General features: G+C 44.0%; 1 protein-coding gene across 3 annotated transcripts; it reads left to right on the top strand.

Moving 5' to 3' along the window:
- The first annotated feature begins 1,023 nt into the window (after positions 1–1,023).
- LOC125300424 (casein kinase I-like) lies at positions 1,024–15,280 on the top strand. 3 transcript variants are annotated; one of them, XM_048252354.1, is made up of 11 exons: positions 1,024–1,179; positions 2,905–3,828; positions 4,047–4,116; positions 4,554–4,705; positions 7,061–7,295; positions 7,922–8,007; positions 8,881–8,965; positions 10,798–10,946; positions 11,053–11,136; positions 12,248–12,354; positions 14,844–15,280. In XM_048252354.1, exons 2-11 carry the CDS (start codon positions 3,640–3,642, stop codon positions 14,896–14,898), a joined length of 1,212 nt encoding a protein of 403 aa, XP_048108311.1. In that variant the 5' UTR covers positions 1,024–1,179; positions 2,905–3,639; the 3' UTR covers positions 14,899–15,280. The 3 variants fall into 3 exon arrangements, with proteins under 3 accessions (XP_048108311.1, XP_048108308.1, XP_048108309.1); XM_048252351.1 differs by having other exon boundaries at positions 11,053–11,142; XM_048252352.1 differs by having other exon boundaries at positions 1,036–1,183; positions 11,053–11,142.
- Positions 15,281–15,367: the final 87 nt, after the last annotated feature.

Raw genomic sequence — 15,367 nt, 5'->3', positions numbered from 1 at the left:
GTTTAGGCAGGTATAAAAAAACCTGCAAGATTTATCTAGACAGGAAGTTCTGCTGCTCATGCAAGTTAATCACTTTAAATCGTCCAACAAAGGGAAAGCCCGTGCTGGTGCAACACCTCGCCAATCAAAATAAAGCAAACCATCAGAGGCCTAGGTATCACCTCTAACAATCAGAAGGTCATCTTGTTTGGAGGAAATGGTCTAACAATCTTTTGCACAGTTCCACTAACAAAATTTTTGGCAACATTTGTATGTTCTATATATCATGTAGAAAGAATATGTCTTTGCAGTTTGTTACTATTACCTTTATTGGCATACTGACAAGCAAAATAGAAAAACACACTTAACACTGATTTAAAAAAAAAAGAAACTTTATCATTTGTTTCACTGTTTATTTAGGAAATACTCCATTCTGCATTGTATTGTCCATGTCTGCACCATATTGACCTGCTGTTACCTCTTACTCTATTAGCACATGATGTAATGTTTCTGGAGCACTGGAATGACACAAGAGAATACTGTAATGTTGTAATACAATTCCATGTTACATGTTAAACTGTGTTGCTCGCCTCAGTTACTACAACACTTAATGAAAAATTGAAATTGTTGAATAATGTTGTCAGAGCAAATAAGGTCATTTCTGAATCGTGTAATGAAGAATGGGTCATGGGTTCTATGAGACATTAAATAATTTCCTTTATGTCATTTTCCTAGGCTACAGAACAATTACCATAAAATCATACATACACACACACTTAATTTAGACTATTCTAGACTAATTTTGACTATTCATTATTGTGTGGTTTACATTCTGGATAGCTAAGACACAGAGCTGTATGTCCCTGAAAGAATTATATTGCATTTCATGAAGGCAATACATGGTGAGTAGCCTATAAGTCCACTGCCTGTTGGTTTAATTTAGTGTTTAAACCCTTCTGAGCAAATATGGGAATATTATAACATGTCTTCACGCAGTTTTCTTTGGTGGACATCACCCCTCTCTTCTATTCAGCTAGGCTACATCCTTTGATCAGATGCGCATAGTAGCCCACCACTGCTGTTGACTGGAGAAACTCAAGCAGCGACTGGCTGTATGGGTTGGAAGAGGAAAGTGACACCCACGAAAAAGGCTGCGAGATAAACAGAATGGAAATCGACATAAGCTTTTTATATACCGATGTAGGTAATATTATTTTGGATATTTTATTATCTTTAACTTGTATAAGTCCTAATATATAATTCTGAGATGGTCATTTTAATCTATTTCGATTTGGTGGATTAAAAAGGATACATAAAATAGCTAGCTAGCTAACATTAGGTCGTTGTCTGATGAGAGTGAAATACAGGTTCGAATAAAAAAAGTGGTGGTTCTCCTTAATGTATTCACAGTTCGTGTGCCACACGAAGTTAACTTCGTTCTTGTTTACTTGCATTTATTTTCTGAAATTCTCCATCCACTATAATCTGTAGGGATCTTGTTGCTGGCTAGCCCTGGCAGCTAACGTTAACCAGTGAATGCTAGCTAGCCCTAACGTTATTCCAGTAAGATAGGTAGCTGCTAATTTTATAGAGCAAGCCGAATTATCGTCCAGCCGGTCTGTTTCCTAGTGTAACGTTGATCGTTTACTGTCGGTAATGCAAAGCAACATACATATGTTGATCAAGACAGTATGTTTTGACGAAGTATTAGCATTATAGTTCCGACAAACGTCAACGTTATTCTCGCCATTCAGGCTTTTCAAGTTCTCTATACAGGCTAGCTGTGCTAGCCTCTGTGTCACTAATCAATGAGTTAGCCTCGACTAACAATAGCGGCAGGCCAACATTGTGTTCGTGTTAACTCAAACGTTATTGTGAGATTTCGCTCGAATAATGATGAGTTTTACGTTACGTCGACCACATATATAATTGGTTACCTCGCACTTGGTAATGTCAGTGAGGTTTGATGACTAAATATTATGGTCGTATTACAAGCTTGCTAGCAAAAACGACAGATATGGACGCTAGCTCTAACAGCTAGCTTCATACTGTATGCCATGTTCAGCCCAAGTCAGGAAACGTTTAGTGGTTTGTCCAGCTGTATTGTTAACGTGCACAGTTAATTCAGAAGACGAAGCTGGGTCCTTAAGAAGTTTCCCGACTTTAGCTATGTAACTTAATCAGTCAGTTGTGCTAATATGTTTATCGTTCAGTAAAGTTGGTGGATGTTTACATGGGCTTTGGATGCCATCTTATCAGGCCTAATCCTGATCACCCAGCCAACTGGTCAACCCGCTTGACACTGCTTTGTTAGCAACCCAAGTAACGCAAATCTACTGCGTTTAAGTCAGTGACTCGAATAACGGCCCTGCAGATTGAAATTATAGCAAATCATTGTTCATTTTAGCTACGTGGAAGCTGTGCATTTTACTCATATTGGTTCTTTGTGGTTGTGCGTTTATCAGGATGCGTATACCTTGGCTTGCTCTGATTTACACCGACTAACCTGACTTCATTCATTTCCTGCCCTGGGTCGGAGACTCTTAACAGCCTGCTGGGGTAACACCCCCACCCCCCCAGGAGTCTGTCCTTCTCACATGACCCCCTGGCCTCTATTGGAGAGCTGCACAGTGGTGTATTTTTAGTGCTAGTGCTCAGAAACACAAGATAAGACTTCCTGTAGGGAGATGGTCTCCTGTTTCTACTTCCTCAGATCCTCTGTCTGTCTCTCAGGAAAGCGCTGCCACTATTCACACTAGGTTTGCCACAGTTGATTCAGCTGGGAAGCTTTCCAACGCCCATAGTGGGCTGGTTTATGATCAGTGAGGTGCTTTTGACTGAATGTCCAAATAGGGCCTGTTGTGAAGCTCTGTTGTGATGCTTTTCTTGTGTGTATCATTAACACCCTACTCCACATTTCCTCAGGTGATTGTGAATGTATTATAGCTGTGTGTCAAGCCCTGGCCAGGGGGCTGGAGCCTCGGGAATGTCTCATGTCGGTCCACAGCCAGGCCCGCAGGAAGTGATGCTGAAAGCCACCCGCAGGTTTCCGTCCAGGATCTCGCCGTGCTTTCCCTCCTGGAGCTAGGACCGCGCTGACCCGACCCGGCCCGGCCCGGCCCACCCTCACCACAGCTCAAACTGCCCAAACACCCAGCTGCAGTTGCTCTCGCCTCTTGCACCGTACTGAAGAGCTCACCCACCACAGCTGCCTAACCCAGAAGCGAAGAAGATAGAACTGGACTGGGAAAAAAACAAACCCACATGTTTTTGGGGGCCTTTGATAGTATTTGACATTAAGAGCTCCAAGCATTGCAGTTTACAGTATACTCATCTGAAAGTGATTTGGATTAATGCATGTGAAGGACAGCTAAGTGCGCAAGTGTAAATATCCGCATTCATTTCGCTGTCTGGAAATCTTCTCTCTCTCTCTCTCTCTCTCTCTCTCTCTCTCTCTCTCTCTCTCTCTCTCTCTCTCTCTCTCTCTCTCTCTCTCTCTCTCTCTCGCTACATCCCACACACGCGCTTCTTCTCGCCCTTCCCACCCCCCTGGTTGTTGTGATTCAGTAGATTTGTGGATTTTATGGCAGTGACGTAACTCTGGAGAAGCCCGGGTACCACAAGCTCCAGGATTTAGAGAAGAGAGGAGGGAAGGGAGAGATGGAGGAGGGCAAGAGGGTGGTGAAGTCCGGGGGCAGCCGGAGCGGCCACAGCAGTCGCGGCTCCAGCTCCGGGGTGCTCATGGTCGGCCCAAACTTCCGCGTAGGCAAGAAGATCGGCTGCGGGAACTTCGGTGAGCTGAGGCTCGGCAAAAACCTCTACACCAACGAATATGTGGCCATCAAACTGGTGAGTAATTCCATACAGGAGAATGGCCTCAGAAAAACACTTGATGATGTCGAGGATGATGTCGTTTGGCTCCATCCTCATGCTAGTGTTGCAAGTCGTTGTATCAAAGTGAAGTTGAAGATGATTGCACAGATGGTGGTTCAAAGATTGGAGTGAGGTGGAGGTGTGCCGTTGGGTTCCCCCCTGATTGGTTGTCTATGTTGTCTGTCTCTCTTCAGGAGCCAATCAAGTCCCGCGCTCCTCAGCTCCACCTGGAGTACCGCTTCTACAAGCAGCTTGGCACCGCTGGTAAGCAAGTCCCACGACCACCAATGCAACCACATTTCTGCAGTCTTCACAGACCCTGTTAGGATTACCGTCAGCAAAGAGACGCAAATCACAGGACAAAGTATTTAATGATAACTGTGGGCTCTGTATTGAAATGATAAAAGGTTTGCTCAAGTGTATTCAGGGGATTTAAAGGGGAGAAATGCTGTGGTGCAACTGTATAGACCCTTTTAACAATAAAAACAAAAACAATGCTTGAACGTTCTATTTGGTTCCCAATCTACTTCCTCTGCATTAAGATAACATATGGAATGTTAAAACGGAAGCCTTGTGGGGCCAACTATGATGCTGATAATGGAACTCTCTTGAAAGGGTCTATAGTCATAATGAGCATTCATCACATTGTTTTGTTGATGGTTACACCTGATACTATGCATGTGTGTGTTTGTGTATTGTAGCAGAGGGCATTCCTCAGGTGTACTACTTTGGTCCATGTGGAAAGTATAACGCCATGGTGCTTGAGCTGCTGGGACCCAGCCTGGAGGACCTGTTTGACCTGTGCGAGCGAAGCTTCTCCCTCAAGACTGTCCTCATGATGGCCATTCAGTTGGTAAGAAGACCCTTGGCCTTGCGTCAGTCTGAAAAACCCTGTGGTCCTGTTTGGGCCTTGTGGTTATCATGTACCCTAGCACAGCCATAATGGCGTATTGTTCTGTGTGGTCAGTAATTTCCTGCAGCCTGACGTTTCATTTGCACCAGACACGTGGCATGTGCGTTCCGTGTCTTTTCCGTCAATGCTGCGTTACAGTTGTGTGCGTGTGTGTGTATTCCCACCGGGAACCTCTCCGATGAGGAGCTGCTACTACCTTTCATTCTATCTTTTCTGAGGATTGCTTCTGACACACTTGGCTCTTGCATGAAAAATAGGCGCCACTTCTATCCTAGCCGGCTTGCAGGTGCAGCGCATCTCCTGGGGGATGTGTGAAAGCTTTAACCTGTTAGCATGGGCACAGAAATGAGAATGGACAGGTAACTCACCCGCCATGCTCGCGCCGCACATCTGGTGTGAGGCCTAACACAGATGTACAGGGCTTAAAGGTTGTTTCAGCGATAGCGGGGATACGTCACTTCTGTTGATGTTTAAACAAAACAGAGAGCTTTAGCTCGCTAGTCCCTCCCCCTCCCTCCCGTGCAATTAAAACTCTCCTAAACGCGCATCTCGTCGGTTATTGGTTGAAACACTTTATTTTGCCTTTGAGTGGGTTGCCAACCCTTGTTGGTAGCAATTGTTTTTGTGTACAGATCTTGGAGCCTAGGCTTCCTACAGAGACGCGTTTTTTTGATGGCTTGCTTATGGGGCAGACAGCTAGCGGATCGTTAGGAAAGATTAGATGAATGTGATCATTTATGTTTGGGCCTTTTTGGGGCCTGCAATCGCTGATACAACCTTTAAAGAAAGGAAAATGGCTGTGCCTGAAGTTTGTGTCTGTTTTAAATAATGATCTGTTTTCAAATCTTAAAGGCCAGGCCCCATGCCTGAACACCAGTGCAGTGTTCTGTGAACGTTAAGCCCCCGATATAAACGTGTTGTACTGTGTCTGTAGGGTCAGACAAGCCACATTAATATTCCATCAGTGTCACAGTCCGTCCACTGACATCACACTTGTTGTTTTGATCTGAAGAACTTCGGAATGGTTAACTGCACAGTCTAAATCGCAAGTATTATTTTAACAAAAGCAGCTACCCAGCAAGTCTTTTGCAAGTTGCAACAGTTTTTTTTTTACTGTGACCTCTGAGCTTCACTGTAGCTGTGCCTCAGGCAAATGAATGAAGGCACAGACAGATGTTTGCTCAGTATTAAGCTTTATGTGTTTGTCTGTCCTTGAGATAAGTCCTTGTGAATCCAGCGATGTTTGTCTGTTACCCTTTAGTGTGGCATTTAGTGACGGGTGGTCTTTTGTCAGATTCAGCATGTTGCTTCTTGCAGTCATCTGGCTGTCCATTCTGTGTGTGTTAATAAGAAACACGTTTTTGTGCAGCCCTAGCTCTGTAAATGTGAAGCAAACACTGTGGCTCTGACCAAGCCACAAATACTTCCAGCCAATCAACATGTTGAATCAGGAGCATGGAATGAAGTGGTGTCATTTGATTGACGGTTGAGCTCAGATATCAACATCATTTACCAGAATACCAGAACCTTACCATAAGTTTGAGATGTATTTCCTTGTTCCTACAGCTAGGGCAGGTTCAAAGGCATATTTCTAAGTAATTTATGATGATACAATTTGCATTATGTGTATGAGATGTAATTATTATGTAAATGTGAAATGAGCCGATGTGTAAGAAACTGTTGAATTTCACTATTTTGCTTTGGCTGAGAGTACATCCATTTTTCAATTGTTTCAAACTATTGCAAGGAAGTCTGACAAAAACAGCATAAACTTAATCCAGTGAGCTTTCATTGCTTGTTTGAGAGCATTCACCTGTAGTATGAAAACATGACAGGAAACATCAGGAAAACATGACAGGATTCAAACCGATGCCTTTCAAGAAAACGTAATATTCTGCAGCCCTTTGTCCCTTTTAAAGTTATAGCTCATCCAGAAATGGGTTTCTCCTCCTCGACATGTCCGGGCATGTCCGGTCTTGTCTGTGTGAGGATATGGGAGGGTTTCTACATCTTTAAAAGCTTCTGAATGTATAACGGTGCCCATCAAATATCACAAAACTGTCCTTCCAGAATAATCAGTCTTAACTAACAAAGCACAATCACTCACAATACCACAGAATCTGTTTAGCTTAAAAGCCAGTTACATAAACCATCTCCACAGCGCTGAGACTGCATGCTGTTGTGGAATTCCCACTGTGTGTGTGTGTGTGTGTGTGTGTGTGTGTGTGTGTGTGTGTGTGTGTGTCTCTCTCTCTCTCTCTAATTGCTGTGCCTCTGTGGGTGTGTGGGCTGCAGATCACGCGGATGGAGTACGTCCACACCAGGAGCCTGATCTACAGGGACGTGAAACCTGAGAACTTCCTGGTGGGCCGGCCAGGGAGCAAGCGCCAGCACACCATCCATATCATCGACTTCGGCCTGGCCAAGGAGTACATCGACCCCGAGACCAAGAAACACATCCCTTACCGGGAGCACAAGAGCCTGACGGGCACCGCCCGATACATGAGCATCAACACCCACCTGGGGAAAGGTAAGGACTGAGGCAGGGGGTTGGCAGGGTAGGGCACGTAGCCTAGACTGGAAGATATTACCTTGTGATTTGCACAAAAAAGAAAGAAACACTTGAAGAAATATGTGAAATATTTTTGTTTTGTAACACATAATGTCACATTTTTTTCATATTACATAATTTATATAATCATAGAGACTACACTGTACTATGTTAAATTCCAGTATTTCAGAATTTCTCATGTTGATACTTGGTTGGATGTTTTTGCTAACTTTGCAAACAAATGAAAAAAAAAAAGTAGTGAGTATGAGAACACTCAAGCCCAAGACTCTTCGGGTGTGAGGACAACCAGAAACCCCTCTCTTGGCTTTTTCCCTAATAATGCAGCCTATCAAAATGACTGCCAGTCTAAATCAATCAGGGTGTTGATCCAGTAGAGCTCCTCTCTCTGCCTCGTGTGTGTGTGTGTCCCCAGAGTGGTGTCAGGAGAGCTGATGCTAAGTGCCCTGTAGGCCTCCTAAATAAGGCCGTTTGGAGGCTGGAGTGATTGACAAAGCTCTTCTGTCTCTCTAATACTCTCTCTCTCTCTCTTTCTCTTTCTCTGTCTGTCTCTCTCTCTCTCTCTCTCTCTCTCTCCTGTGTTATAGAGCAAAGCAGAAGGGATGACTTGGAGGCGCTTGGTCACATGTTCATGTACTTTCTGCGTGGGAGCTTGCCCTGGCAGGGGTTAAAGGTCAGTGTGTTGTCCATGCAGAGGTGTACAGCTCTGGAACAAGGACACTGTTTGTTTGTGTGTTTCTGTGTGCTCATTTGTGTGTGTGAATGTTTCTCTGTGTGTGTGCGCGCGTGTGCATGACTATGTATGTGGGAGGGACGTCTGGCTGCACTGAGTGTATAGATAAGGAGTGTTTCTTCCTGCCCATGCCGTGGGCTGCTGTGTGCTGCACCTATCTCTACTCCAAATCTGTGTGTGTGTGTATGATTGAGCGTGGGTGTCTATGGCTGCTGGAAGTGTCTGACCTATTTATGTGTTTAATCTGGCTTTAAATAATAATATTAGATATAATATTAGGTTATTAAATAAACAATGTTGAGTTCTCAGCAAAAGTATGCATAGAGCATGAGATGTTGTTGTTGTTGTGTTTCATACACCAGATCTTAATTATTTTGTATTCTATGTAGTTTTGGAACATTTTGGAAAGTAATTGTGTATAAGTGCATATGTTTGCAGCCACCATGGTTTAAAATGCCTATTATTTACATAAAGCTCAACATTGTGCATTGTAGTGATGTTCTGGGCAATATCTGTAACAGCAGTGTAATTGTACTGTCCATTGCTGGCTTTCTCTGAAAGTAACCTTAGATTAACGTTGCATGATGAGCGTAGAGGCACAGGAAATGCTTTAGGCTGACGGGGGAGGTTCTCTCAGTGGCTTTCCTCTACGTCAGTTTATTTTCTGAAAACTGTATGAACTAGATAATTAACTGATAATTGTGTTTGTGTGTATGACAGAGCCTTTGAAATATGTTTTGTGGTAGTGTGTGTGTGTGTGTGTGTGTTATTTTGTCTGTTAGTGCTGACCAAGACTGCCCTCTCTCTCTCTAGGCCGATACTCTGAAAGAGCGTTACCAGAAAATTGGCGACACCAAGAGGGCCACGCCCATCGAGGTGCTGTGCGAGAGCTTCCCAGGTGTGACATCATCTCTTTCCTACTTTCCATTACCTTCAGTGGAGTGTGCTTATTTTTGGTGCTGTCTGTGCTGGATAAGAAGGACAGATTGTAGTTGTCACCCATCCTCTAGAGGAAGGCCTTACTGTGTCTTTTGCGTTGTGGAGCCATGATGGATAAGAATGCACTGCTCAGATCTGTGTTGTATCAGACTGGAACTGTAGCCAGCAGCTGTGCTGCAGGTGTTGATAGCACAACATTCACTACTTTTCCATGCATACCATGTTCTGGTTGTATTCAGAATAATGACAGTATTACTATTGAGTATGAGTTATGTTAACACCTTATTCCAGTTGCCATAACCCGATTAAGCTCATATTCTGGTTTCTTAAAACCCAGATAAGACCCCTGGCATATGCCTGTTTTAATCAGAATATTGGGGTATGCAAATGCGTGTTTGTGGGAATTTAGTAATTCTTTTCGGAATATTAAATTATGTCTTCGCATGTTTATGCAAGCAATTTTGGTAGCTTGGTTTGTTGCTCTGACACTTGGCAAGCATAGCGAAAAGTGTGGCTAAAAGTTTGCACTTCTATGGTGAAGATCAAGGTCAGTTTATGTATTCAAACCTGAAAGTTTGAATGTCATGATGGAATTCATCGATGGGTGAAAGCATCATAATGCTCAAAGAAGCAGGTTTTGTGCGCACTCCTGACATATGATGAATCCATGGAAGCCCCTCAAAGCGGCCGATTATAAATCCAAAAAGCAAAACAATAGTGGCTCTAATCACCTATTTTACGCTTATTTGAGACGTCATGACGTAGATGCTACTTCCAATGCACGACGCCGCTGGTTTATTCAGAATATGCCAGTTGACATGCAGCACATGGAAACATTGTATTCTGAATATTACCACAACCAGAATATAGCCTGGAAAATCCAGACCCTGGTAATCTAGAAAGATTAAGGGTCTGGCCACGAACAATGTAATGGCCCAACTCGAGGGGCGGCAACAAGCATACATTTAAAAATCTCACTGCACTCAATTGGATAACACTAGACCATGTTTACTATGATTGATTTCGGACTTCGACGCAATCGGATAACACTACGACCAATGTGTACTGTCCTCCAACGTTGCAGCGCTGTCTTCATCAGTTTAGCTGGTTCCCCGGAATTTGGGGTGAAAGTAACGTGCATCATTGCTCATTGCCAGAGTGTCTCGCAGAGACAATTCCATTGTGCTCTCATGAGAAGATTTCCAGGGTAACCAGAATATGGACCTTAATCGGAATATGGTGTTCATTGAAACGTAGTCATGTTCATGCCTTGTGTAGCTGATTTTTCAGCAATAGTAGTGCCGAAATCAAGAGCTCTTTTTTTTTGGGCTGTTTTTCTCAGTTTTCCTCAGCACTGTGGGAGTTGCTGCTGAACATAACAATGGGCGATTTGTTTTTTTTTAACCTTAGTGCATTTGTGTGGTTACCAATCAATCAAATATATACGTCTTTCTGTAGGTTCTTCACACTGATTTGATATAGTTTTAATCAGAAAACGCTAGAAAGGTCGGAACTACTGTGCAAAAAAATGTTAGTAATCATCTTTCCGATTTAGATTTTGAGAGTGGAGTGTAAATGTGTTTCTGCTGATGGTATTAGTGGGCAGGAGGGAAGCAGATTACTAGGCAGCCCACACATTCATTCTTACGCTATGAGCAACACTGATTGCATTCCCACTAGGCCCGTGCAGCCCTGTGTGGGTGTGTTCATCTGCATGTGTGGGTACACATTTATATATATGTTTGTGTGTGCGTGCGTGTGTGTTTTCCCTACACATATTTATCCGAGCAGAGGAGATGGCAACATACTTGCGTTACGTGCGGAGGCTCGACTTCTTTGAGAAGCCGGACTATGAATACCTCCGCAAGCTTTTTACCGACCTGTTCGACAGAAACGGCTACGTCTTTGACTACCAGTACGACTGGGTGGGCAAAACCTTGGTGAGTCTCATACACACACACACACACACACACACACACACACCGTCTCGATGTGTATGACCTTTGAACCCTGTCATCTCATACACACTGCCCTCTGTTTCCTCAGCCAACCCCAATTGGTCCAGTCCCCAGTGACGCTCCCCTCCAGCCTAGCAGCAGGGACAAAACGCAGCAGCAGACCAAAAACCAGGTGAGGGTGAGTTGGCCCATATTCATTCTAGTTTGGTGTTTTCTAGTTGATGTCTGGGTGATGGAGAGCGTCTTTGTGCTGTGTTTAAGGTCACATCTTAATCAGCATAGTCAGTATGTGTGTATGGTGAGTGTGTGTTTCAGAGTGTGTGTCTGCTGTTTTTTAAGCATATGTCTACACCACAACACAGTCTGTGTGTGTGTGTGTGTGTGTGTGTTGTGTGTGTTTGTGTGTCCCTCTGGGCTAGCCTCTCCTCCTCCTGCCTCCTCTTAACCTTCGTGCTCCTCTAACTTCTCTTCACCTCTGTCAAAGCTGGCATTTAAAAACAAAACAAAAAAAAAAGCAATCGCTATTCATGTCTGTTTACTGTCTTCTTCTCTTCTCCTCGTCCTTTTCATCACTGTCTGCGCCGCTGTGCCAGTCTCCTGAGCCAGTGGGTAGCGAGGCGCAGCCCCCTCCAGCCACGCCCACAGGTCCAGGCTCCGTCTGACTGACTGACGGGCCTGGGGGCTCAAGACAGGTGGCGCCGCGTCAGGCGGCCTCTCCTCCCTCCCCCCTCTCTCTCTGTCCCTCTCTCTCTCTGTCCCTCTCTCTTTATCTCTCGCAGCCCTCTCTGCTCCTTCTGTACCTGGGGGGCTCCGCACAGGTATGCGCACAAACGGGCAGCCTCTCCTCTCTGTCTCTCTCTCTCTCTGTCCCTCTCTCTTTATCTCTCGCAGCCCTCTCTGCTCCTTCTGTACCTGGGGGGGCTCCGCTGCAGATCTGTGCACAAAACGGGCAGCCTCTCCTCTCTGTCCCTCTCTCTCTCTGTCCCTCTCTCTTTATCTCTCGCAGCCCTCTCTGCTCCTTCTGTACCTGGGGGTCTTTGCACAGGTGCAGATATGGCATCTCCTCCTCTGACATCTCCTCCTCTCTCTCTGTCTCTTTCTCTTTCTTTCTCTTTCTCTTTCTCTCTTTCTCAAACTTCTCCGTTCATTCTCCTCCTGTGCCCAGGGGCACCTCCTTTGCGCCCCCTCTGGTCTCGTTTTGCTTTGTCCAATTGACGAGGGAGAAAGTGGGATGCAGCGTCGTCTTCCTGACTCTTCCCCCCCTTTCCCATGATTCCTTGTAGGTGATGAACTCGACCAACGGGGAGCTGAACACAGACGATCCCACGGCAGGCCACTCCAACGCCCCCATCACGGTCACAGCTGAGCGGGAGGTGCCCGACGACACCAAGTAGGCATCGCAAACACATGCTCACATTTTCATATACGTTCAGTCGTCTACCCGATGCTTTTCTCCAAAGCGACTCACAAAAAAAACAGAACAATCGAAGTACAGTGTGACTAGCACGTGTTTGTGCAGCAATACTGCAGATACTACTCGCATAGAGTAGGGCTGTAACGATACACCAACCTCACGATTCGGTTTGTATCACGATTTTTGACCCACGGTTCGATACGAATCTCGAATTTTCTTTTTTTTTTTGGAGTTTTTTTGGAGTTATTGTTATTTTTTTTAAATAACATTTTAATAGTCTCCCTTAGAACACCAGAAGATTACAATATAATACATATTTTATTTTATATCCTTTATATTTTTCTGAATGACTGATATTTATGACCGCACACTTTATGCAGATTAGCCTATAGCCTAGGCCTACTATTTTTTATTACAACTCTACCTCTTTAATTCAGCTGTCTGGTTGAAGCCTGGAAATGTTGTAAACAAAGTAGCATAGTTGGCTAGCTTAGCCTATCATAGTCTCCCATGTGTGTTTAAGTTTCAAGATAATATTTGTTCTCCTTGGGACAGGCCCTTTTGGGAAACGTTGGTATTGAGATGATCAGTCAACTTCAATGCAAGAGTTTTAAACAAATATGTGCAGCAATGATAGCTAATGATGCTAAGCGGATTTAATAGTAATTTAGCTAGTCGTCTTCTATGCGTCCTTGCTTTCACGATTGTGAATGTTTTATTTCAGTCGCGCGTGTTCATTGAGCGGGAGAGGGAGGGAGCGCGAGAGAGAGCGGGACAAGGAGAGGGGGTTTACTTCTATACTGTTTGGTAAAGTTGCACATATAGTCTACAATGAAAGCAAGGAGAGGTATGAAATTATTATTTATTCATTTGTTTTTGGACAACGTAGGCTACCGATAAGTAAAGCGGGAGATGTGGGTTGCTTTTACGACCGTGTAAGCTGCAAAGCAGTGCGTGAAACACTAGAAAGGGTGTGTCGCGATTCTGCCTTTTCACAAGGCGACACAGTATCGTGGATATGAATGTCGCGATTTCGGGTTCGAATCGTATATCGTTACAGCCATAGCATAGAGTAAAGCAGTGATTTTCAATCTCTGTTCCATGGCACACCAGTGTGCGGTGAGCGATCATCAGGTGTGCCGTAGGAAATTGTCCAATTTCACTTAATCGGTACAAAAACATTTATTATATAGTTGTTGCAAATAGTCTATGCCATTGTTGAGCATCTGTGCCTGCAATGTAGTGACTTGTTAAGTAAATAAATACTCATGTCAGTGGGTGGCAGTAGGTAGCGCAATAATGACCTGGTTAATTAAGCGACGCGCATGAGAAGTGGCGGTGGAAAATAGATATTAGAAAGCTAGACTGCATTGGGCTCCAGGACGTAGGCTACGTAAATAACGCTTGGTGGGGCAACTATCACTGGAGGACAATGGAGAAACTAGTGTCTCTGATTGGAAATCAGACAGGTGTCTCTGATTGTCGGCAAGTGTTGCTCATAGACAGTAAGATGTTTGCCTCCAGCAATATGACAGCCGCGTTCACGTAGCCTATGCCACTTAATAGAAGTCGACGGACAATGCAGTATCTAGCTTGTCTATGGGTGAAAAGATGTACAACAGCGATCGATAGGCCTACTTGAAAAGAACTGAACTGTAAACAAATGGAGAGACTAAATTGTCATTATTTTTGCTGTATTACGCTACTACAGGGTGTCATTTTGTTACATTTTGGTTGGTGGCGTACCGTGGGATTTTTTTTAATGTAAAAAAATGTACCGTGGCTCAAAAAAGGTTGAAAAACACTGGAATGAAGTGCCAATAAAGTGCAGGTGACCCTATTTTGATGTCACAAAACATTGGCGACCCCAATCATTCACAACATCTCTGTTGTAACACCCAGTCGAAAGTGGTACTTGGATTTTCCCCAAATGTCCTAGCAAGCTCATTCGTTTGGCTATCTCTGCGCATCTGGTTGTTTTGCTATTTTGTTTGGAGCGTTGATCAAGCATGATTACGTCAATAAAACATCTTATGCGGGCTGTGTAAGTTTTATTTTTACGTAGCCAGATTGTAATGTAGGATCCGATTAGTTGCTTAACTATTGGATATCATGGAGTTTTTAATATTTTTTATTTAATGTATGTATGTTTTAATGTAATGATGTACTGGTCAATTGTAAGATACCCAGTAACAGGTCTCAGGCGATTCGAATTTCAGGCGACCCTCACAATGGGGTCCCGACCCCAAGGTTGGGAAACGATGGGTTAGATTTTTTTTTAGATTTGGTAGCTTTGAGTCATTTCTCAGGAGTGCATCACCAGTGTTCCCACTGCAGTGATTTCACACTGACTAGTTCAGATGAGGCCCCATGATTACAGAGGACTTCCTGCATAGGTCTTCTGTAACAAACGTAAGATCAGTCATTGTTATTTTTGATGTTTAAGCCTTTGACTGTTTTTGCAGGTGCTGTTGTTTCTTCAAGCGTCAGAAGAGGAAAGCACTCCAGCGACACAAGTGAGGAAGAGGAGCACAAGGCCTCGTCCCAGAAGAGGAAGAGGAGGATATTTATACTCCTTTTAGCGCAATAGGAGCTGCCTCTTGAAAGACTACTACAGACGACAATGTATTTTACACTAACAGGGGACATATACCAAGGACAAATCTCGCATACAAAGAGAAGAGCCTGAACGAGTGACAGACTCTGTAGGAACACGTGCTTACATTTGTGGTATGGGGAAGAGTAAGCCAGTCATGGCAGTTCTATCCCGGGTCCTTTAGTTGTATTTTTTCCTATTTTAAAAAATTAAGTCTGCTATTCCAGATTCTCTTTATCTCTCTATCTCTCTCTCTCACTCCCTCTTTCTCACACTCTCACACACACAGATACCTACACACATCTCTCTCTCTTTCTTTCTTTCTTTCTTTCTTTCTCTCTCTCTCTCTCTCTCTCTCTCTCTCTCTCTCTCTCTCTCTCTCTCTCTCTCTCT

Source organism: Alosa alosa, chromosome 9 (assembly GCF_017589495.1).
Source record: "Alosa alosa isolate M-15738 ecotype Scorff River chromosome 9, AALO_Geno_1.1, whole genome shotgun sequence".
Lineage (NCBI taxonomy): Eukaryota > Metazoa > Chordata > Actinopteri > Clupeiformes > Clupeidae > Alosa > Alosa alosa.
Note: the sequence above shows the minus strand (reverse complement) of the source record. Positions and strands in the feature narration are given on the sequence as shown.